The sequence below is a fragment of the Loxodonta africana genome, chromosome 6, assembly GCF_030014295.1.
Source record: "Loxodonta africana isolate mLoxAfr1 chromosome 6, mLoxAfr1.hap2, whole genome shotgun sequence".
NCBI lineage: Eukaryota > Metazoa > Chordata > Mammalia > Proboscidea > Elephantidae > Loxodonta > Loxodonta africana.
In genome coordinates, this window is record NC_087347.1 from 65113076 (window position 1) to 65137415 (window position 24340).

Consider the following 24340-nt stretch of genomic DNA (forward strand, 5'->3'; position numbering starts at 1 on the left):
ATGGCAACATAATTCAAGGAAAATGAAAGAGAATGGAAAACAAGAAATTTTAATTTTCAATACGATGTAATTTTCAGTTTAACATTTAACGAAAATTTCAGTTATTTTTTACTAATGTCAAAAATAGATGATGAATAGATTTAGTCTATGCCAAAGTTCATGTTATTTACCACAATAGACACTTTAATGAAATACTTTCTCTGAAAATATCAGTCTTTCTTAAATTACAGTCAGTTAACTAAGGGAATTGAGCAGGAGAAAAATTAAGGAGCTGACAGAGGTTGCAAAATAACACATTATCTCTGTAAAAAGTGGTTCATTTAATGGACACTTTGTTAACATTAGGCCCCTGTGTGTTGCAAATGGTTTGCACTCCACTACCACCTGTAAGGTTGGCAGTTTGAATCAACCCAGCGATGCTGCAGAAGAACGGCCTGGTGGTCTACTTCAGTAAGATTACAACCATTGGAAACCCTATGGAGTGCAGTTCTACTCTGAGGCTCATGGGGTTTGGTTTTTTGGTTTTGTTAAGATCACACTCAATATTTAGAAACAAATCTACTCTTCTGCAGATGCCACCCAAAAGCTGAAAAATAACAAACATACAAGAGTTTAGAACCACAAAATACTATACACTCTGCTTGATGAAAATGGCCAAAAAGTTCTTATGTGCCAAAATAGTGTACTGTTATTGTTTTGTTTCTTAGCTGAGCTCTCTTTCCATAAAATGAAGACTAGAGAAATTCTTGTTGTATTAGACAAACCATATTCTGGGGCACAGCTGATAGCAGTCTCCCCGTTTTAGCTTTAGCTCTATCAGGTGACATCACAATCTCATCACTGATTGGAGTCTTACACTGAGGTGCACACACATCACAGCCAAGCTACTCGGTTTGCAATTCAAACTTCCCACATTATTAATGTCAGCTCCCTCCAATATTTTTCTCCTCATGCCTGAGCAGCTCTCAGATCTCTGGGACAAGAGCTTCTGTATAATTCAGTTACTTTAGGATGAGAGCCACTGGTCTAAGTACTGTGGAGTCCCACTGAAGTTCTGGGACCTCACCCCAGAGTGGCTTACTCCCCCTGCTTCCTTTTCTCCTTATTCTAGATTAAAAATAATGAGTTTTAGGAACAGGAGGACAAAGTGTCCAGAAGCCAGAAGAAAGAGATTTTTACCTAAGAGTAAAGGTAGTGAAAGCTTTCCCAGGAATCCAACGGTGTGGCTGATTTATCCTCGAGCTGAAGATATTTCAAATAGAAAAAGCACATGGCAGGTGTATATGTGGATGGGTAAGTAGTAAGGTTAAATGTCACTAGACATAATGCGGCACCTCTGGGTTACTGGGCTACATGGTTCCAAACAATAGAAGCCTTCTAATATATAGATAAGATTTCTGATTCATGGTAATTAATTTTCAATAGTACTACATATATTGTTTTTATATCAATAATACTATATATTGCTAATGAATTCACTATGGATAATTGAGAGGTGACTCTAAGCAGAGGCGGTCAAGGGCTCCTAGACACACAAGATGGATGTCAGCACCCAGAGAAAATAGTGGTGAAATTAATTACTACAATATAAAGCCCCCCAAACCAAACCCATTGCCATCAAGTTGATTCCGACTCATAGCGACCCTATTAGACAGAGTAGAACTGCCCCATAGGATTCCCAAGAAGCAGCTGGTGGATTCGAACTGCTGACCTTTTGGTTAGTAGCCTATCTCTTAACCAATGTACCACCAGGGCTCCAATGTAATATAGGAAGAAGGATTTTCATTTTTGCTAGGGTTAACTACATTTATTCATTCATAAATACCCTGTCTACTTCCAAGGGAGAGTTTTTCACTGCCCCCTTTACCTACACTTTCCGTCTTTAATTCCCTTACCATGACGACTCTCCTTCTTTTGTATCTGCTAATCTGATTTTTCATTTTGCTGCTCCATTACACGCTTACTTCCCCAATTCTGCTCACGCCGTGCAGTGAAGGAAGGGGCTTCTGGGGTGAGCTTTGAGTCTAGGGGCCTCCTTCATCCTTCAGCTATTCTGGGCCTTTGCGCACCACTTCCTCAGAGCCTTCACAGCAGGGCCACAGCTCTCATCCAGGATGATGGAGGGAGAGGAATGGTCTCCTTCCCAATCTTTCTTCCCCTTCCCCCCACCCACCCATATCACAAAAATCTTCCCTATATCATTTCCTGCCTTTATTTTTGATTCATGCAACTTATAGCTAGGTGCTTACGGAATAAGAAAACCAAAAACCTGTTACCTTTTAGTCAACTCATAGAGACCCTACAGCACAAAGTAGAACTGCCCCATTTAGTTTCCAAGGATGTAATCTTTATGGAAGCAGGCTGTCACATCTTTCTCCCACAGAGAGGCTAGTGGGTTCTAGCTGCTGACCTTTCAGTTGGCAGCTTAGCACTTAACCACTATACCACCCTACAGAATAAAGAAGAATGGAAAAAAAGACAAAAAAAAAAAAAAGAACACCTCGGCTGGGACTGCATCTTTTTACCGTTACTGAAATTCCAACACAGAGTCCAGAAACGTGTGCTGAAAATGTGGGGGGTCAACAAATGAAAAACAATTCAAAGCTTCAAATATAATTTGACTAAAAACAAAAAAAACATTGCAACCCTATAGGATTGGGTAGAACTTCCCTATAGGCTTTCCAAGGCTGAAATCATTACGGAAGGAGATTGCCACATCTTTCTCCTGAGGAATGGCTGGAGAGTTTGAATCTATGACATTTCAGTTAGCAGCCAAAAGCTTAACGACAGCACCACCAGGGCTCCTTATGATTCGACTAAAACTGAAAAACCAAACCCATTGCCATAGAGTCAGCTCCAACTCATAGCAGCCCTATAGGACAGGGTAGTACTGCCCCATAGGGTTTCCAAGGAGTGGCTGGTGGATTCAAACTGCTGACCTTTCGGTGAGCAGCCGCTCCTATTTGTGTTGTGCATCTTAATTTGAAATATGTTTACAAAAGATGAGTCCAGAGACAAAAGGAAAATTCACTAAAACAAGAAAGTCATGGAACATTCTTCACATAAGAAATAAAAACTAATTTAAATAAGTGAACAAACACACATACATGCATTTAGAGAGGTTTCTCGTTTCCACTTCCTAACACTGCTTGTACCATCGAGGCAGCTCACAGGAGCAGCGAAAATAGGGAGGCCCCTTCAGCACTGGTTACCAGACAGAATTCGTTCAAAGAACAATCTTTAAGCCACCACTGCTGTCCTGGGCCTTTTCTGAATTTCTGGAAACTTTTTACCCTTCCTTTTGTATTGCTGGAAACCCTGGTGGCATAGTGGTTAAGTGCTATAGCTGCTAACCAAGAGGTCAGCAGTTCAAATCTGCCAGGTGTTCCTTGGAAACTCTATGGGGCAGTTCTACTCTATTCTATAGGGTCGCTATGAGTCAGAATCGACTCGACGGCAGTGGGGTTTTGTTTTTTTTGTATTGCTTGCAGAATCTTGGCAAGAGAGGCTATATCTTCCAGTCATCTGCTTATGCTCAGGGCCTTCTCTGCGTGTTCTCTTACCCTTTCCTGCTCCTGACAGCACTCCTTTACCACGTGGTTCTCAGCCTTGACCGGACATTAGGATCGCCTGGGAGAGCTTTAAAAAATACCCCTCCCTGGGCACCACTCTCAGAGGTGTAGATTGGATTCATTTGGATTTGGACCCAGGCATCAGCATTTTGTTTTTAAAGCTCCTCACATAATTGTACTGTGCAGCTGGGCTTGTGAGAAACTGCTTTTCAACATAATGACACAGTGGTGATGCCTCTTCCTTGATTATGTCAAATTTGAAAAGAAATTAGACCGTTTTCAAAGTAACAGTTGTAATTTTTGTCCCCCTTGGTTTCAACTAGATAATGAAATGGAAAATCAAATATTAAGCAAATTGTCTTCATACAGAACTTCTAACTTGGTCAGAAGTGATGGTTATTAGAACAACCAGGGAAAAGCTACTTCTTATGGGTTTCCCTGACAGATCATAAGTAAACTCAGGTTATCTTCATGTTTTATCCAAATGTCATGCTGAAATGATTTATAATCTGGTTTTCAATTAAGCTCATACATTACTATTCTAAACTCTTAGTAAATCAGATTAGCTTCATAATTGAAAGAGTACTTTACATGGTTTAATGTAAAAGAGGTCAGCAGAAATTAACATGTAATAATTTTCCATGCTTTCATACAACTAGAATGGCTAATTCTTAGCAGAGTTGAGTGCACTTCCTCAGTAGACATTAAAAAAAAAAAAAAAAGCCACATCAAAACCATCCCCTTCTAAGAATTAAGCCCATTTTCCTTCTCTCTCTCTTTTTTTAATTTGCTTACCACATTAGTTTTTATTTCCATTTACTAATTTGTATCAGTACATATAATTGTGTATGTAAAATGCAAGTAAACAGTGATTTTGATAGATGAATATAAAGCATACTATTGCAAAGCCATTAGATAGGAACATTTTTACTCTTTTTGTTTTACTATTCACCTCACCAGTTATAGTGTCATTGATCCAAGTGCCAAAAATGTAACGGAGACTAAGGAAGAGTAGATATTTGATTTTGAACATGGCCTCCATGAGGGCAGAGAGGCAGTCGCATTGACAGTGGCGTTCCCTCAGCACAGGGGAGCGCCTTACACGCGGTAGGCAGGGACTCAAGACATATTTGCTGAGGGAAGGAATTTTGAACTACATTATACCACCATAAAAATCCTTTACCAGATGAAGGGAAACAACATTTGCAGGTTTGAAGGTTACAAAGTGTGATGTGTGAGTAACAAAAACTCAAACCAGTTGCCATCAAATTGATTCCAACTCATGGTGACCCCATGTGTGTGGAGTAGAACTGCTCCATAGGGCTTTCATAGCTGGTGACCTTTCAGAAGCAGATCGCCAGGCCTTTCTCTGGAGGTGCCTCTGAGTGGGTTCAAACCATCAACCTTTCAGTTAGTAGCTGAACAGGTTTAAGGTTAAGAATCAGCTGGGGCCCACAGAAGGCACGTATCTCAGAGGTTTCTGCAAAGATTTGGGGGAGCAAACAAGATATGCATGAAGTGCTTGGACCAGAGACTGGCAAAAAAAGCTTGCAAAATTTAATTAATGCTGGCATAATTATTATTATTGCTACCAAGCTGAACATATTATTAAACTGCATATGTTTCATGGCATATATCCTCCTCCCCAAAATATACGTGGCACATCACTGTCAGTGCAGCTTTATCTCATACATTAACTTATTGAATTCTCACAGTGGTAGCGAAGAACGGCAACATCAATTCTGTTTTACAGATGAGAAAGTTGAGTCTTAAAGAAGTCACGTAATGTGCACAAATCCATGGGGCTCGTAAATGGAACAGGTGACAATAAAAAACAATGGCTTCAATCTCTACTTTCCACCGTGCTAGAGCATATAAAATAGAACTGTACACATATTTCAGATGTATGAACTAACTGAAATCAATTTCACTTTCTAAATCTTTTTTTTTATCTGAAAGTGTGTAAAATATCACACATCTTCCCAAAGACCACATAGTCAACTTTCTATTATTCAAGAAAAAATACCGTTTATGTGCTTGATCCCCATCTTGTCTTGCCCTTTTCTGCCATTTAGATCATTTCTCAGTATTTCATTATTTCAGCATTTCCAAGAACCAAGGGAAAAGGTCAAGCTCAAAGTTCATCCTATAGTCTGTTGACAGCTCATATGAAACACTTCTGTGGGTGGGGAAACTGGGACTTTGGATGTTACTACACATTTGGTTCCCCTGCCTGCCTCGCTGTGCTGTGGCTTCCACATCAGAATAGACATTTGACCGGGGTGGCTCAGCCTGGCCTCTGATCTTTGAAAACTCTTTAAATGATTTCAAGTTTCAGAAAAATAGTGAAAACCCTATGCCCCCAATCGCTTGATTCTAGGTTCAGGATCTCCTCCAGAAACCTTAGGTCCAATTTCTTTAAATTCCTGTACAAAAGCTACACATATCTTTTTAATAACTACAAGCAGAAAAGCATACACAGTGTGCATAATTCAAAAAGTGAAAGTTATCTTATAATGTTGTTTTGTGCCATTGAGTCAATTCCCACTCATGGCAACTCCATGTATTACAGAGTAGAACTGCTCCATAGAGTTTTCTTGGCTGTAATCTTTACAGAAACAGATTGCCAAGCCTTTCTTGCCCAGTGCCACTAGGTGAGTTTGAACTACAAACCTTTTGTTTGCCAGCCAAGGGCAAATTATTTGTGCCACTCAGGGACTTTGGTCTTATAATAATAATAACTAATATTTACTGTATTTTTTACTATGTACCAGGCACAGTTTTAATGCATGTAAATACATCTACTAACTCACTTAATTTTCATAAAATCCCTATGAGATAGGCATTATCATTATTATCATTATCATCCCCATTTTACAGATGCGGAAACAGAAACAAAGGGAGAGTAAGTGTCTTGTTCAAGGTCACACAGCTAATAAGTGGGATAAAGAAGGTCTCAAACCCACACTGTTACCCCCATGCTACCTTACGATGATTTGCTGTTAATATTTTTCCCTATTAGGAAGGGGAAAAATCCAAACCTTAATATTATTAATAGTCCTATACTATACTAACTCCATTTCTGTTATAGCCTGACTACTATAATATTGTAAAGGGCCCTGGTGGTGAAGTAGTTAAGCACTCGGCTGCTAACTGAAAGGTGGGCAGTTCGAACCCACCAGCCACTCCAAGAGAAGAAAACGTGGCAATCTGCTTCCGTAATGAATTACAACCCTGGAAACCCTTTAAGGGAAGTTCTACTCTGTCCTATAGGGTCACTACGAGCCAGAATTGACTCAACAAAACACAGCAACAACAACTTAATATTTTAAAATTAACTTCCAATATTAGAAAATAAAGAAAGCAAATTCTCTACTTCCAGAGTTTTCAATTAGTTTCCTTGATTTAAAGATGCATTTAAAAAACCATCACTAATATATGATACCGTTTTGAGTATCTTTGAAACAAGAACAATGCAAAAATGTAAACAGAAAAAAAAATTCAGGGAAAGCTGCTCACACTTAACGCTAGGTAGTAGCTATTGAAGTTCTGTGCTTAGTTATGGAATTAACAAGGTAGATGCAAAAAAAAAAAAAAACTTGAGGTGGTCAGAAAGATAACAAGGTTTAAAAATATGTGAAATAAATAAAAATCAGTCCTCAACATCAGCCTGGGAGTTCATGGCATTATCCTGTACAACAGAGTCAGATGAAATGAGAACCTATGATATCAGTGGATATTTCTCTGCCCAAAGTTTAAAGGGGAGGAGAAGGTGTTGCAGAGAGCATGTTGTGCAGACAAAATGGTGACATTCTAATGAACACTCGAAATCTTTCACAAGAAGACAAAGAATGTTCCTAGGCGTAAGGTCGACCTAGAAAGGTCTTCACAAACACAAGGTCACATTTACAAGGGTCTTCTACAGAGGGACTCATAATGACCCTATAGGACAGAGTAGAACTGCCCCATGGAGTCTCCAAGGATCGCCTGGTGGATGTGAACTGCCAACCTTTTGTTAGCAGCCGTAGCTCTTAACTGCTATGCCACCAGGGTCACTATGAGTTGGAATGAATTTGAAGGCAACAGGTTACAGGTTTTCTACAGAGGGTAGAGTTTTAAAACGACATGTCTAATTCATCTCTCACAAGGATTCTTATAAAATGAATACAATCCCAAAGCTACAATCTCCTATTTCTGAACCAATTCATTGTGAATGATAGTGTTTCATATAATTTATTTGATAAAGATTCTCCATATTTTTTTAATTCTTGAGAGTAAACTGAGGGTGTCAGAAGAAAATGCTGGATTCCTGAGGCCAGCCCTGTCACTTATATGTCCACTTCCAGCTACTCTTATAAGAAAAAATACCCGTGTTTAGAGATGGAGTCTTAGTTATCTAGTGTTGCTATAACAGAAATACCACAAGTGGATGGCTTTAATAAAGAGAAATTTATTCCCTCACAGTCTAGTACGCTACAAGTCCAAATTCAGGGCATCACCTTCAGGGAAAGGCTTTCTCTCTCTGTTGGCTCTGGAGGAAAGTCCTTGTCATCACTCTTCCTCTTGGTCTAGGGACTTCTTGGAGCAGGAACCTCAGGTCCAAAGGATGCGCTCTGCTCCTAGTATTGCTTTCTTGGTGGTATGAGGTCCTTCACTCTCTGCTTGCTTCTCTTTCTTTTTATCTTTTATAAGATAAAAGGTGGTGCAGACCACACTCCATACAAACCCCCTTTACATTGGATCAGAGATATGGCGTCAGCAAGGGTATTACATCCCACTCTAATCCTCTTTAACATAATCTAATCTTGCCTCATTAGCCATAGGCAGAGATTAGGATTTACAACACATAGGAAAATTATATCAATCACAAAATGGAGGAAAATCACACAATACTGGGAAACATGGCCTAACCAAGTTGACACATATTTTTGGGGATGCAATTCAATCCATGACAGATGGTTAGTTTCAAGCTCCCCATCTCAGAAGTGGGTGTTATTGTTTGGATTGCCTGGTATGAATAGGTGGAGTCTTTGGAAACCCAGGCTGGTCTGGACCCCTTTGGAAAGATGCTGAAATGCACAGCAAATCCCAAAGGACGCTCACTCAAATCTGAGAAATGTACCGATTCATCCCATATTTACTGAGCTTTTTACTATGTGCTCATCAAAACCAGTAAACACTGGCTCAACTACTCAGGTAGTCAGCTCCTTCAGGAAGCCTTCTCTCATCATCTAGACAGAATTTCTTCTCTACAATGTGTGTGCCCCTATTGTCACACGTATTGCACTGTCTCATAATTAATTATCTGTTTGTCTTTCCTGTCTTCTAGACTGAGTTCTCTGAGGGCTTCAACCATGTCTTATTCAACTTTTTATTCCCATTGCCTAGTTTAAGTAATTGATAAAATTAATTGAATAAATAAAAGAAGAAACCAATTAAGAGAGTTGTTAACACTTCAACATTTCTTCAACCCTCATTTCTTCCCAATCTCTGCAATCTGATTTCACCATAAAAACTGGTTTTACCAAGGTCGATTTGCATGAACTGCTTCTCTGTAAATCTAATGAACCCTTCCTTCTTAACTTGCTTGATGTCTTGGCAACTCCTCATACTACTATCCTTTCACCTTTCCTCAAAACACTCTCATCCTTTGACTTCCATATGCCACTTTGGCTGGATTTTCTTCCTACCTCTCTGGCTTCTCCTTCTCAGTCTTTCTTTCAAGCTCCTCTTTATCTTCACTGATGGTTCTCAACCATTATGAATACTGGAATGATCTAGGGATCTTTGGAAAATCCTGATGCCCTATCTAGACCCATCCCTAGAGATTTCATTAGTTTTTAACGGCACCACCAACACTGGTGTTCTTAAAGCTCTGCACGGAAATCTGACTTGCATCCAGGGTTGAACGGCACAGTTATAGCCATTTCTCAAATTGTAGGACTCACGAGGGATCTATCCTTCACGTTCCGATCTACTCACTTAAGAAAGTCCCCAAATAAACTCATTCACCTCAATAGCTTCAATTTTGGGGTGCCAGCGAGTCAATTCCAACTCAAAGCAACACCATGTGACAAAGTAGAACTGCCACATAGGGTTTTCTTGGCTATAATCTTTATGGAAGCAGCTCACCAGATCTTTTTCCCACAGAACCTCTGGGTGAGTTTGAACTGCCAACCCTTCAGTTAGCAGCTGAGTACTCAACCATTATGCAACCAGGGTTCTTATGGCTTCTGCTACACACTGCTGTTGAGTTGATTCTGATAGAGTAGAACTGCCCCATAGGGTTTCCAAGGCTGTAAATCTTTATGGAAGCAGGCTGGTACGTCTTTCTCCTGTGAAACATCTGGTGGGTTTGAACTGCTGACCTTTTGGTTAGCAGTCAAGCACTTTAACCTCTGCACCACCAGGGCTCCTTCATGGCTTCTATTACCATATCTATATTACTCTTAACTCTGAATTGCCGGTACAGACCTCTCTCTTGTCCACTAGACCCAATACATCCAACTGATAACTAGATTTTTACTCCTTTGTCTCACAGAAACTGCAAGCCAAAAAAACTCATTCTTTTTACAGAAAACCTGCTTCTCCTCTTTTTCTCAGTGCATGTCACCCAGCAGCCCATGTCAGAACCTTGGGTAACGTCACAAAAGCCTTCTTCTCACTTATCTGTCTTATTCAATAATTACTAAGTCCTGTAGACTCCGTCTTCTAAACATCTGTTTTTGGCCACTCCTATTGCTATTTTAACACAGGCATACGCCATCTCTAGCCCAAATTACAGCAAAATCTTCCTACAACTGTCTCACTGCATTCAGTCTTGTCCCACACACTCCAATGCATTCACTATCCTGCACCCAGAAGAATCTGTCTAAAACACGAAACTGATCACATTGTGCCCCAGCTTTAAACACCGCAGAATAAATTCACACTCCTAAAGAGAATTTACATACCTGTACCAAAAATTATCCCTGCCTACCTCTCCGATCACTTTTCTCTTCACACTCCACAGTCCAACGGTATAGACTTTTCTTTCAGTTCTTTAAAGGTGTCATATTCTCAAAGACTTCAGCATTTTCATGCACACTGTTTTCTCTGGTGATACACTTCCCCATGCCCTCTTCCTCTGGCTAACTCCTAATTATTATTTAGCTCCCCACTTGTACATCAATGCCTTAGGAAGATAGAACTTTTTTTTCCTGATTAGATTAATTCTTCTCACCATACTTTTCCATAACAACCTTATCTATAGACTGCAAGCCTCTTGGAGCCAAGGGTCTTATCTCTTTTGTAGGTCCAGGTTCCAGGCCTTAGGCATCCCTCAAAACATCGAATGAATATATGACCCACGTGTACAACGGATTATATATCTGGCCCAGAAGGGTTGCCAAAGGGAGGTGTTTCTTAGTCATTAGGAATATCACTCAGTGATCAAGTAAACTTAAAAAAAAAATAAAATGCATTTAGTAAACCTTCTCTCTCAGATTAGGTAGAAACCAGGGGACTTTATTCTGTTAACATGACGCTTTGTTAATGAAGCTCTGTCTTGGTTTTCTGCTTAACTAGCACAACAGCCTGTGTTCAAGGATAATTTTTGTCAAAATGAACAATCTGCATCAATCTCAACTTTACGAGCTATAAGTTAGAGTTCATTGCAAATGAAAAAGAAAAGGAAAGCAAACAAGTAGAACATATCTGAAGTTTCAACGGTGAGACGTGTGCCTTTTAATAGTAAGCTAATAATTCCTGCAAATCAGGATGAAGTGAGGGTAATGAAGTCATTAGTTTAATGATGCAGGGCTAATTAACTTAACCTCTCCCAAATAGGTTATGTAATATAAACCAGGAGGCTGGCTAAGGTAATATAATTTTCAGAAAGAAATTTGAAGAGGGAGAATGATGACTAACTTGTGATGGGCCACTCTACTTTCCACTAAGAAAAAGGGAGCCATGAGCAGGGGCTAGAAAAGTCCAGGAACTACAGGATAGTTGGTCTGGAAAAGAAAAATGAAAGTCCTACTCATTTCTGCATAGATAATAGGAAAGCACCTGCTAAAAAGTTTGTGTTCTTTTACACAGGAAACTTCTGTTTCTCTAGGGCTGCTGTTCAATAGTTATGTGATGCCAGCCGCATATGAATTTTTACATTTTCTTGTAGCCATATTAAAAAAGCAAAAAGGAACAGGTGAAATTAACTTTAATCATACAGTTTATTTAACCCAAACATATTCTAAATGTTATAATTTCAACATGTAATCAATATTCATAAAATTAATGTGATATTTTACATGGTTTGGTTTGTACAAAGTCTTTGAAATTGAGTATATATTTACATTACAGCTCACTGCAAATTAATTACATTTCAATGCTTAGAGCCACTTGTGGCAAGAAACTACTGCACTGGACTATCAAACTCCAGACTCTATTAACCAGGTAAGTGTAAGTGTGTGTGTATCCATGATGTTATTAATGGTAACTCCAATTACTGAGAGATCTGGAGTGTCTTTTGAATTGTCACATAAAAAATAATCTTTTTAGTACAGTGTTACAATCATGTATGCATTTTATCATGTTCTTTTTTTTTTTTTTTTGATTCCTTAACTATGGGTATTCCATGGATGGACTCTGAGCAGCTAGATTAATAGAGACAGTATTTGTGATGCCTGGATGTAGGAGCCATCTGCGAACAAAGCTTCCTTTGAATAAGCCTCAGTCAGGGTGCAGAGCGCCTGAGGGGAAAAGTAACTGGACATATGGAAATGACCATAGCCTCCTAAGACACAGTCTGAGGTCCATGAGCAAGTCTGCTTCCAGACTCTCCTGTTGGGAAGACTGCCTTCCTTTGGTGCACAGAGGGAAATACCATGTGAAAGTAAAGCTAGACAAGGAAGTGAGAGAAGGGACACCTCCCAGCAAGCGGGGAGGTGGAGGAAGCCTGTTTGCAAGCAGGAAGAAAAGCACCTTGTGGTATCATCCAGGCACCTCTCGATGCCACCTCTGCAGCCAATTCACTGCACTAAAAGGGGTGTCTTACTCCCAACGTCCACGTCCTGAGCGTTCCAGATAAACTGACTTTTGCTGTTTACTTCTGATGTGCGCACGGTATACTGTAAATATACTACGGTACGCAGCAACCTTTATCCACAGAGGGAGGAAGGGTATTGACCTCCTCTTTAGAGGGGAGGAGTCTGTCTGAATCAAGCTTTTGATCTGAAATTCTACACTGAGACTTAAAGGCTAGTCCAAGTGCATGGTATTTTGAATTGCATAGGAGATGGGGGCAATGTTTTGAGAGGCCCTGCATCTTCAGTTCCTTTATAGCAAGTTAACCTATTCCAAATGCAAGGAAACCCCTTACTGACATGGCAATCATACCTCAGTCTTTAGTTATCACACATAATCTGCTGGGCCAATAAGAAAACTGTGCTTCAATTTCAGCTGATACATTTTAATTCATACATTTAACTTTTGGTTTACCAATTGTCCCTATTTATTAATCTCAAGCTGCACGTTACAGATAACATACAGATATAGACAAGTAGAAAATAGAGATAAGGAGAAATAAAACTAGTATTTTTGAATATCTATTATGTGTCAGGTACCGGGCTAAGCATTTTCCTTACACTATAGTCAATCACATTTTAGATGGGACTACTAAAGCCATCTTATATAGAAGATTGTATGTGGGGTGTGTGTGTGTGCGTGTGTGTGTTCATATTTTTTCTCTCGGAACATCCTGCGGAGAATCATTAAATGTCTTTGGTTTAAGATTTTACTGTTTTCAGTGTTCCCTTTCTAGATTTTAGCCACAATCTCTTATTTTACAGTTTTAAGTTACTACTTCTGAATTTGTCCTGAATACAGGCATATTTTTACATAAGGAAGAGAAGTTATATTGCTTAAAATATTGCATGAGAAATAACATCAGTCAACTCTCTTGCAAATATTCCAACAGTTTACTGTTCCAACAGTTCACCAGTTGGTTGGCTAGAAATTTTGTCTTCCTTTTTGCCTTTCATTTCAGTTATTATGTTTTTATTACTAAAAACTTCAAAGTTAATAATATCACTTTGGCTTATAATTTCTAATTAGTTTTCTCATTTAAAATAGTCATTGTACCAATCAGGTTGATGACAAACTCTCATTTTACTTTTTTTTTATTCATCCATCCATCCATCCAAAAAAATCTTCACTTAATCCATGCGCGTTGCACATCTACCAGGTGCACATTTCTTTGAAAATATCTCTGCAGTCAACCCCTGTATTCCACTTGTTGGAAGAACTGAGGTTTTCGTACAAGGAACAGTCATGGTTATCTAAGAGTTTGTATAATATTTTGGCATGATCTTCTCCAGTTAAACACAGGCATCTAGAAATAGATTTAGTGCCCTTCCAGAAAGGAAGTAGATGCTAGATACCAGTAGTTACAATGTCATGGGTCAAGAAACAATGACAGGACAACAGAAATGAAAAATTTTCCCTCCTGAGATCTTGTCAAGGTCCTCTGGCAGATCAAGGGAGTCTACTCACTAATTCTTTATCCCACAATGCTTTAAATTATGCTTTAAAAAATTATTTCAAATGCACAGGTCTGTAAATATGCTATGTATCCCTAGTCTCACTTTTGGGGTGGAAGATTTTTAATGAGAGACTGGGGCTTAATCTACATGCTACAGGTATCTCTAAACCTTTATAGGTGGTCTTTGAGTTAAAGATAAAAACTCCATTATATGCCTGCTAATTTGAATTCATTCTGGTGAAAGGAACCAGTTTCCTTGTTTGTGAAAAAGCAAAGGGCAGACAAAGGGTTAAAGATGCAATAACTAGTTAATCTCAAAAGTCTATAGCAAAAATAATTACGAAAAAAAATCAATTCTGACCTTTTATTCACCATTTACAGATGATCCATTCAGCTCAATAGACAACATACTGGACACTTCATTTAATTTCATTGCATGAAAACACATATTTGAAAGGAAATAGTTGGCACTTTGGACTCAAACAGTCCTGACTTTAACTTAGGTCCCACCTACTACCTACTTCTGCTAGCTGAGTAACCTTAGAAAAGGTACTTGCAACCCTCGGAGCTATAGAGTCCTGATGAGTAAAGTAGGAACAATGCCAACTATGACCAAGGGTTACTAGGAGAGAAAATAATAAAGCAATATTTATAGCAGGGTTTGGAAAAAAATAGGTATGAATTAATATCAGTTCCCCCTTCATCCCCAATGTGCGTGTGTGAAATGAATGTGCTTTTGGCTTTGAAACATGAACTTTCTCCTCTCCCCCATCAGAACATATTTTCTGAGTTGTCCTCAATCTGAGAAGAGACATGAAAGAAATGACTGCAAATGGAGGGATCTGTTTAACATGACAGTTTTTGGAGAAGAAAATAACTATATATTAAGCCTCATTTTAATTATACTAACAATGGAGATGCCAGTTTTTTCTTGAGATCTTTTATCTTTCACATTCTAAGTAAAACTATATCATTTTCTGTTTTAGAAACCCCTGGGCTAAACGACAGAATATGGGATCAATGCCAACTGCTATTTCTGATCTACCCTTTAGCCCATTCTTGAACGAGGTTGATAGGTCAAAGATGAAAATAAAATTCTTAAGTCTTGGCTTAGCTGGAACCTGTCCTGAACATCCTGAGAAACTTTAAAACGTGTTTTACACATGTGGAAAGGGAGGGAGGGTTGAAGAGAAGGTATCATAGGAAACTACATAGTTTTGTTTCGTCAAAGTACTGAAATCATGGCCATAAACAAAAGTGAAAAATATTGATAGAAAGGAGATCGCTTTCACATTAAAAGGGAAGATGGTGTGGAGTTCAGAGTGAAAATCAAGCGCTTTAAAGGAGAAGTAACGGAGGGCATGAGTTTTTCCAGAACTTGCGTTATCGTGGGGTCCACAAGGGGAAAGGGTGTGTCGTTCACTCCTGGTCCCTGACCCAACTCACCCAGCTGGAGCTGTTCACACGTCCGGTTTGGGTTCTTTCCGATTCTGCATCTGTAAATCGCCCCGGGATTGATCACTGAGGCGTTCGAGAGCCAGTTGTCAGTGGGCGCCCCCACTACGAGCCTAAAGCAAGAGATGTGCACGTGTGCACAGACGTGAGCTGTGCTGCCCGCTGATCTCCCGGTCTCGACAGAGGAGCACTCCCCACCTCCTTTTCCTCCTCCTCCTCCCCCGTCCACCACCCAACGGGCCACCACCTTGCGCCAGAACGCACCCGGGGCACTGCCACACCAAGATAAGTTAGGTTCCTGGGCAAATCTCCAGCGAGCTCCCCGTGGCTGATGCCGTCAACGGCGCGCTGCGTTCCCTACCAACCTCCTTAAGCCAAAAACCAAACCCAGCGCCGTCGAGTCGATTCCGACTCATATTGACTCTATAGTACGGACAGAGTAGAACTGCCCCGCATAGAGTTTCCAAGAAGCGCCCGGTGGATTCAAACTGCCGACCTCTTGGTTAGCAGCTGTAACTCTTAACCACTACGCGACCAGAGTTTCCACCCGCCTGCTTAGGAGGGAAGAAAGTTTTAAGCAGGGCCGGGAATCCCTAGAGGCGCGGCTGACACGCTGCGCGCAGTTGCCACGTGCGCCAGAGTCTTACTCCACTCACCATCGGTTGGTCCCGTGCCTGTGCAGCACCACCGAGTAGCCGAACAGGGTGCCAGGGGAGCCCCTGTAGAGCAGCGCACTCTCCGTGTCCACGTTGTAGGGGCGTCCCATTGGGATCCCCAGAAACAGCAGCAGCATCACCACCTCCCGGATGGCGGCCGCTCGGGGGCCGACACCGCGCCTTGCTTCGTCAGCCATGCGTTCTTGGAGGGGAACATTCAACACCAAGTGGCCACTGCCCCAAAGTTGCGCGGGATGCGACGCTCGGCCGAAGGGAAGAGCGCCCCAAGAGAAGAGGCGCTGCGTGTCCGGCGCCGGCGGGAGGGAGGAGAGAAGGGAGGGACAGATGGAGGGAGGGGAAGTCGGCCCGCCACGGGCGGAGCAGTCGAGGGTGGCCTGGGAAGCAGTGCGCCCGCAAGCCCCACGCCCGGTTTCTGCGACCCAGAGGTGCGGTGCTCGCGCGATCCCAGGGCGCTTGTCGCTGGGTGGGGTCCCAGGCGTGGTGCGGAGGCACAGAGCCGGGCTCTGTCTCCCCCAAAGTGCGGCTGTAGGGGGCGCTGGGGGATCTCCGCTTCTCAGGGCGCCTTGTCCTGGCCCGGGCCTCCCAGGCGGCAGAGCGCGGGACCGGTGACGGCTCCCGGGGCTTTGCCAGAGTGGACCTGGAAAGGGGTCAGGACTTCCCTTTTAACCGTCATTCGGACCTGGGTGCGGAGCCGCGTGGCCCAAACTCGTCTCGCAGTGCGCGTAGAGCCTCCGCGGCTTGCTCTGCGTGGCCCACAGCCCAGCCCAAAGCTAGGAGTGGGGACTGCGGCAGGGAACTGGCGGCGACCTTCGAGTTAAGCGCTATATCTGATTTTTCGGGTGTAAGCAACCACTAGAGAAATTCACCACAAGGCTAAAAATTTGAGGAGGAAAAAACATAAACGAACTCCTTAAAGGCGCCGGGGGAACATCTTTGTGACAAAGGCGTTATGGCTCTTCACTACAAAACTCACAGCCGTGCACCCTTTTATGCCCACTTCCTTCCTCCCCACACTTCCTCTTAAGACCAGGCTGCTATGCCTGAGGAGACAGAGGAGCAAGGGCTCAGGCTGAAAGGCACACGGTTTAGGCTGTTGCTGACCCCAACAGCTAAACTGGCTTTCCTTACGTTGTGACTTACCTCACCTCAACGGACACCTCCATTGGATTCTTGATGCTCCCTCTTTCCACGCACCCACCCAGTTGCCACACGGACATACCTACCCTCGGGGGTGTAGTAGACCCAGTTTTAGGACAAGAGACACCATTATTGAGCCTGTGATGGAGACCCACAGGAAAATACATCGGAACTGAGTGATGATTCTGATCCTAAAGCAATCCAGACGTGCCTCGGGTTTCTTTTTTGAGCAACCAGAGAAATAGCCATAGATGATGAAGCTGATATTTTCCAGGATATGCATTTCCAGCTATGTATTGCTGCTACATGAGAAAGAAAAAGGCTTCATCAAAGGGTGTGTCTGTGCGCATTAAAGCCACACTAAAATAGCACATCTTAAGGGATAATGGCAGACACATAATTAAAATAGGTGTTCATTAATTCAGCATACTCATTGAGCAGGTGCTCTGCTAGGCCCGCAAGATACTACAGTGAATAAGGCAGAAATGATACACGCCCTCGAGAAAATTTCCAGCCAATTGACAGGTAGGAGGATAAATTTTTACCAACTAGAGGAAGTTCTGGTGTGGATTCCAACTTATGGAGCCCTCGTGTGTTTCAAAATAGACCTGTTCTCCATAGAGTTTTCATGGCTGTGACTTTTAGGAAGTAGATCACTGGGCCTTTCTTAATAGGCATCTCATTGGTGTGTTCCCACAGCCAACCTTTCCACCAGTAGCCTAGTGCTTAAACCTTTGTGCTACCTAGGAACTCCTCCAGAGAACTTAGAGAGGGAATCGAAGCCATTATTTGAAAGACAAGGAGGATCAAGTTGGACTGAGCAATTTGATAGGAGGAAAGAGGGGAGGGCTTCAGCAGAGCCAGGTGGTAGAACTGGATGAGTTTCCCTTGGACTGAAGCATTTAGCTGCCGACAAGTTGGTAAGATCTGAGGCTGAATAGGGAAACAGGGACTCATCATGAAGAGGTTGTAAGCCAGGTTAGGAGGTTTTAACTCTGTGCTGGGGCTGATAGGAAGCTGTTGAAGGATTTGTCTTGGGCAGCTGTGAATATTAGAAGGCACACTTTGTCTTCAGTTTAGAGACAAGACTGAATATAGAAAACTTCTTTTGAAGACTCCTGCGGTAATGAATAGGGAGATGACAACAGCCTGAACTAGGAAGTAGTAAGAGGGATAAAGAGAGGGGAAAAAAAAAAAAAAGGTTAAAGCTATATCTGGACAATAAGACCCAACAGAACTTGGTTGTAGATATGAATATGGGGCTGAGATGAAGGAGTCAGGATGAAGGAATGAGTTTAGATCCCTGGATAGCACAAGTGGTTTGGTCTCGACCACTAGCCTAAAGATTGGCAGTTTGAACCCGCCCAGCGGCTCTATGAAAGAGAGTCCTGGTGATCTGCTCCCATAAAGATTATAGCCAAGAAAACCCTATGGAGCAATTCTACTCCGTAACAGCTGAAGTCACCGTGAGTCAGAATCTACTTGGTGGCAATTGGTTGGTTTGTTTATTTTGATTTGTGTGCACATGTGTGCAGATGGGGGCACTGATGAGTTAAGTTTCAGATGTGTGGAGTTTGTGATATTTATGGAATATTAGAACATCCCAGCAAAACGCAAGCCAATTATTTTTACTCTCTTGTTAACAGACAAAACAAAAAGAGTATTAACCTTCTCATATTATTCCCAACAAAGTAAAAGCTAGTAATGATGTACGATAAATGTGCTGTAAAAAAGCTTTCAGGAGGTAGCTATCATAACCCATGATGAATGCTCCTGCTCTGTTTCTTTACTCAGAATGGGTTTCCTTCCTGAGTAGATCTTCATGCTGATGTCAGTCCAGGTCTACAACTAGCTCACATGGTCATCATGATGAAATAAGCAATCCCTCCGTACTCCACAGTGTCAGAGCTACTGATCTGAACCCCTCCCCTCCTTTCACAGTAAAATCCATTTTGCGCAATTCTTCTCATAGCATAGTTAAGATGAGCAATGGCCAGTAGAGAGAGTTTGATGGGTCGGATGTTAGTTCTATTATTGTGATTATGATTTCACCGCTTCTCCAGAAACAGCTGCCCTGTGAAACCACACACACTGTGTTAACTCTGAGTCTGCCTACCCCAAGGCTTAGAGATCTGCTGGCGTTTCCTAATGTCAGCAGAAATAAAGGGTGTTTAGTGCTGCCTTGACAAGGCAACATCTGACAAAGTCTTGGGGAGAACTTTTTAAAACATCTTATTTATCCGCCACCAGCAACTGGACTTAAATATTCAGTTATTATATATCAAGTATGCACTGTGTGCCGGGAGTTGCATTAAGGACTCAAATAAGAGTAACATAGGTGGTCTTTCTCCTTGTTGAAGAAGTCCTCCGAGAGGATTCAAGGGTTCAAACCCACCAGCCACTCAGTGGGAGAAAAAGATATGGCAATCTGCTTCTGTAAAGATTTATAGCCTTAGAAACCCTTTGGGGCAGATCTGCTCTGTCCTATAGGGTCACTATGAGTTGGAATCAAGTTGATAGATGTGGGTTTATTTATTTATTTATTTAGGTATCTGGCCATTCTGAGTCTCCTTTGCTGGCTTTTCCTTCACCATAAGTGTTAGAAAACCCCAGAGCTTCATCGTAGGTCCTCTTTTCCTCTCTTTCCACCCTATCTTTTTAGGAGATCTCATTCCTTTCCTATGACTTTAAATACCATCAACATAAAAAACAAAAACCAAACCTGTTGTGAGTGGATTCTGACTCACAGCTACTTTGTAGGACTGAGTAGAACTGCCCATAGGATTGCCAAGAAGCTGCTGGCAGATTCTAATGCCAACCTTTTGGTTAGCAGGCGAGCTCTTAACCACTGCACCACCAGGGCTATATACCCCATCTATGTACTGTACTGTACTGTGAGTCCCAAGCCTGGACCTCTCTTCTGAGCTCCTGGCTCATAGGTTTACTGCCTACCTGATTCTCTACTTGGGAGTGTAGTGGGCATGTGCATGTAACATGTCTAAAACTCAGTTCTGATCCCCTTGCTCCTTGACCTCAAGGAGGACTAGGGGCCCAATTTCTTCCTTTTTAGAAAATAGCATTCAATCTGCCCAATTGTTCAGACCAGAAATTTGAAAAGTGATCCTTTATTTCACCCTCTCCCTGTCCTCTACATCAAATTCATTACTAAATCCGTTGCTGTCAAGTGATTCCGACTCACAGTGACCCTATAGGACAGAGTAGAACTGCCCCATAGGGTTTCCAAGGAGTGCCTGGTAGATCCAAACTGCTGACCTTTTGGTTAGCAGCCATAGCTCTTAACCACTACGCCACGAGGGCTACCAGATCCATTACTAAGTCCTGCCAATTCAACCTTGACAAGATATATCAAACTCGTCTATTTTTCTTCTGCATTGCTACTACCTACTCCAAGCCCATAGTAATCCCATCTGACTATTCAATCATCTGCAACCTGGTCTCCCTATTTGACCCTCTCCCACCTCCATCCATTTTTTGCATAGAAAGCTAAAGTGAATTTTTAAAATTCTAAACCAAATCATGCATGCCACTCCCTTACTTAAATCCTTTAAACAGGTTCCTGTTGCTTTTTTTTAGTGCAAACCACACTTGACATGGCCTAGAAGACCTTGTGTGATCTGGCCTTTGGCCACTTCACCAGCCTCACTCCCCATTGGCCATTTCCCCTCTAGATCACTTTGCTTTAGCCGCATCTGCTTTTCTAATTTCCTTAAAGGCGCCAAGGCTTTTCACCCTCAGGATCTTTGCCCATACTTTCCCCACTGACCAGACACACAACCTCTGACTGTCCACGTGTTTCCTCTTTCTCTTCCTTTAGCCTCAACTTGAAGTTTTCCCGCTGACAGAGGATTTTCCTGACCATCCAATTGAAAGTAGACCACCGTAGTATTCTCTCACAGAAAATCCTCTTCATTCCCTCCACAGCGCCTTACATAATGTATAATGGTATATGTATTTGCTTTGTCTTTCTCACGAGACTAGGAGAGCAGGAAACATGATTTTTGCTGGTGTTGTTGTTGTTCATCACTGTATCTCCAGCACCTGGTACGATGCCTTGGGAACAGTAGGTGCTCAATGAGTAGCTTTTTTTTCAAAATTTTTATTGTGCTTTAAGTGGAAGTTTACGAATCAAGTCAGTTTTTCATACAAAACCTTATATACACCTTGCTATATACTCCTAGTTGCCCTCCATCTAATGAGACAGCACACTCCTTCTCTCCAGCCTGTATTTCCGCAGCCACTTAGCCAGCTTCTGTCCCCCTTGGCCTTCTCATGTCCCTTCCAGACAGGAGCTGCCCACATAGTCTCATGTGTCTACTTAACCCAAGAAGCTCCCTCCTCACCAGTATCATTTTCTATTTTATAGTCTAGTCCAATCCCTGTCTGAAGAGTTGGCTTTGGGAATGGCTCCTGTCTTGGGCTAACGGAAGGTCTGGGGACCATGATCTCCAGGATCCTTCTAGTCTCAGTCAGACTATTAAGTCTGGTCTCTTTATGAGAATTTGAGGTCTGCATTCCACTGCTCTCCTACTCCTTCGGGAATTCTCTGTTGTGTTTCCTGAATGAGTAGGTTTTTGAATGGCACTTACATGATTTGGACTTTTCACATCATTAATGTCATGAGCGGAGAGAAATAATGAGAGGTTATTCTTGATCTCCAGGCCTTTCTTCCATGACACTGCTGGTTTGAATTGCTAAACTTTAGGTTAGTAGACAAGAACACGCTGTTTGCACCACCCATGGACCTTCTATCTAAGCTAGTAGGTACAAATTGCATATGAGAATGTGCATAATAGAGAAGTTCAACAGAAGGAGAGATTTCTTCTGGCTGGGGGGTTCTGGGGAATTTTTCTGGAGTAGGAGGACAATTTTTATAAATTTCACTCTTACTAGACTTTTCAAAACTCCTGAACCTGCTGATTGTTTATAATTTCATAAACCAAGCCTACTTCATGCCTCAGTTCAGAAGAAGAAACAATTTCTCCTCTCGTTACAGTATATAAAAGACCTAGTATAAAACCATTCACCCCTCAGAGCACATAGTTTTTATGTGACAGTATTCTATCTCATAAGTAATCTGACCTGGAAGACCTGATTTTTGCACTGTAATGATTTAACAACTGGCCCGTGGATGATCTTAAAGTTTGACAAGACACACAGATAGTTTACAACATCACTTTCTTCTAATACTACCAGTTAAAGCCCATGTAAAAGTGCCAAAAAACTATGTCTTATCTCAACCTATCATATGCATGACCTCATCTTGAAAAAACAGAGTTCCTGGCCATCTTGGAAAGGCATATGATGAAAAAACAGTGTACAATTTGATTAATTATTTGTGGATAAAGTGATATCACACTACAAGCATTTATGTACAGATGTTCCAAGCACTTTGAAGACATGAAAGAAGTTACATTCTTATTCTTGAATAGCTGGCAATCTAATTAGAGAGACAACACATATAAACTTGAAACTAGAAAACAACTTCAAAGCAACTTATAAGATATGTTGTGAATATAGTGCAAATTATATAATGTAATAATGGTGGTTTCAGACTAACAAAATGTTTTTTTTAATTAAATTAATTTTATCTTACATCTACCTAAGTTTTCTCTTTCCTAAAAAAAAAAAAAAAGACCAAACTGAAGGAACAGAGACTAGTATATGAAGACCAGATAAAAGAGATAAGAGATCAGAGACTAAAATATCATCAGTAAATAGAAAGAATGTAAACAGTAGAATGAAGCAACACCACTTTGTCAGGGCAATACTGAGAAATAAGAGAAATAATTTAACGCACTGGAGCTTTCTGTATGTTTAAAATCCGGCAGAAACTTTGGGAAAATAATTATAATTTGGATTAGGAAAACATAGTGGATAGTACAGCAAATACAAAAATAGTATCAGCTCTATTTCACACCAGTACATTGGAAGACCAGCTGAAAACAAAATCCATGGCCATCAAGTCAATTCCAAATCACAGTGACCCTACAGGACAGAGTAGAGCTGCCCTCATAGGGCTTCCAAGTTCGAACTGCTGACCTTTTGTTTAGCAGCCCAGTTCTTAACCATTGTACCACCAGGGCTGCTTGTGAACAATACACAATTTTAATAGCTTTTCTAGCTTCTGTAAACAGAAGAAATTTACTTTACTGAGTTAATAAACTATCCAACTGCTATATAAACAAAGCTAATTTTCAACATGCACCCAAAATAGTATATTGAAACTGTCTGTTGGTCTTCCACAAATTTCCTCTGTTTACAGAAACTAGAAAAGCTATTTTGATTTTAAAACTGGGTGTTGTTCACAAGTAGCCCTGGTGGTGTGGTGGTCAAGAGCTCAGCTGCTAACCAAAATGTCGACAGTTTGAATCCACCACCTACACCTTGGAAAGTCTGTGGGGCAGTTCTACTCTGTCCTATAGGGTTTCTATGAGTCAGAATTGACTTAATGGCAATGGTTTTGGCTTTTTTGTTTTGTTTTGTTTTTTATTGTTCACAGAAATTCATTAGAATTGTGGAGAAAAATGAAACAAAAATCAATTTTGAACCCATCTTTTTTCTACTGTCCAAAAGGATGGTAATATTAATTCAACAAAATAATCATGTAAAATTCTCTTTGTAGAGTGTAGATATTTCTCACTCCCTTCTTGCTTGAAATAAAAAATCTGCAGACTTGTTTAAAACCTGTTTTAGAAATTAAACAAGGATTTGGGACACCTGAAGTCCGACCATGGAACTGCACTTGTATTTACAGTTTCCTTGTCAGTAAAAGAGCTCAATTAGATGGTCGCTAAGGTTATTTCCATCTCCTAAATGTTATTGCAGGCTCTGAAAGAAGAAGGTTCTCCTGCTGTGTATGTTAACTTAAAACAATAACATTTAAAAAAAAAAATTTTTTTTTTTTTTATGTTATTGTTTTAAGTTAACATACACAGCGGGAGAATCTTCTTTCAGAGCCT

General features: G+C 41.1%; 1 protein-coding gene across 2 annotated transcripts in view; it reads right to left on the minus strand.

Annotated features, from left to right (window-relative positions):
• The window catches only part of ITGA4 (integrin subunit alpha 4), a 96627-nt gene extending 79448 nt beyond the window's left edge, over window positions 1-17179 (minus strand). Inside the window, exons 1-2 of one of the 2 annotated variants that reach the window (XM_064286934.1) lie at window positions 16203-17179; window positions 15538-15659 (exon numbers count right to left, since the gene is read on the minus strand). In XM_064286934.1, the coding sequence (XP_064143004.1) occupies window positions 15538-15659; window positions 16203-16399 (319 nt within the window). In that variant the 5' untranslated portion in view covers window positions 16400-17179. The remainder of the gene's footprint in view (window positions 1-15537; window positions 15660-16202) is intronic. The other variant, XM_003405967.4, reaches the window with a different exon arrangement.
• Between the last annotated feature and the right edge of the window lie 7161 nt (window positions 17180-24340).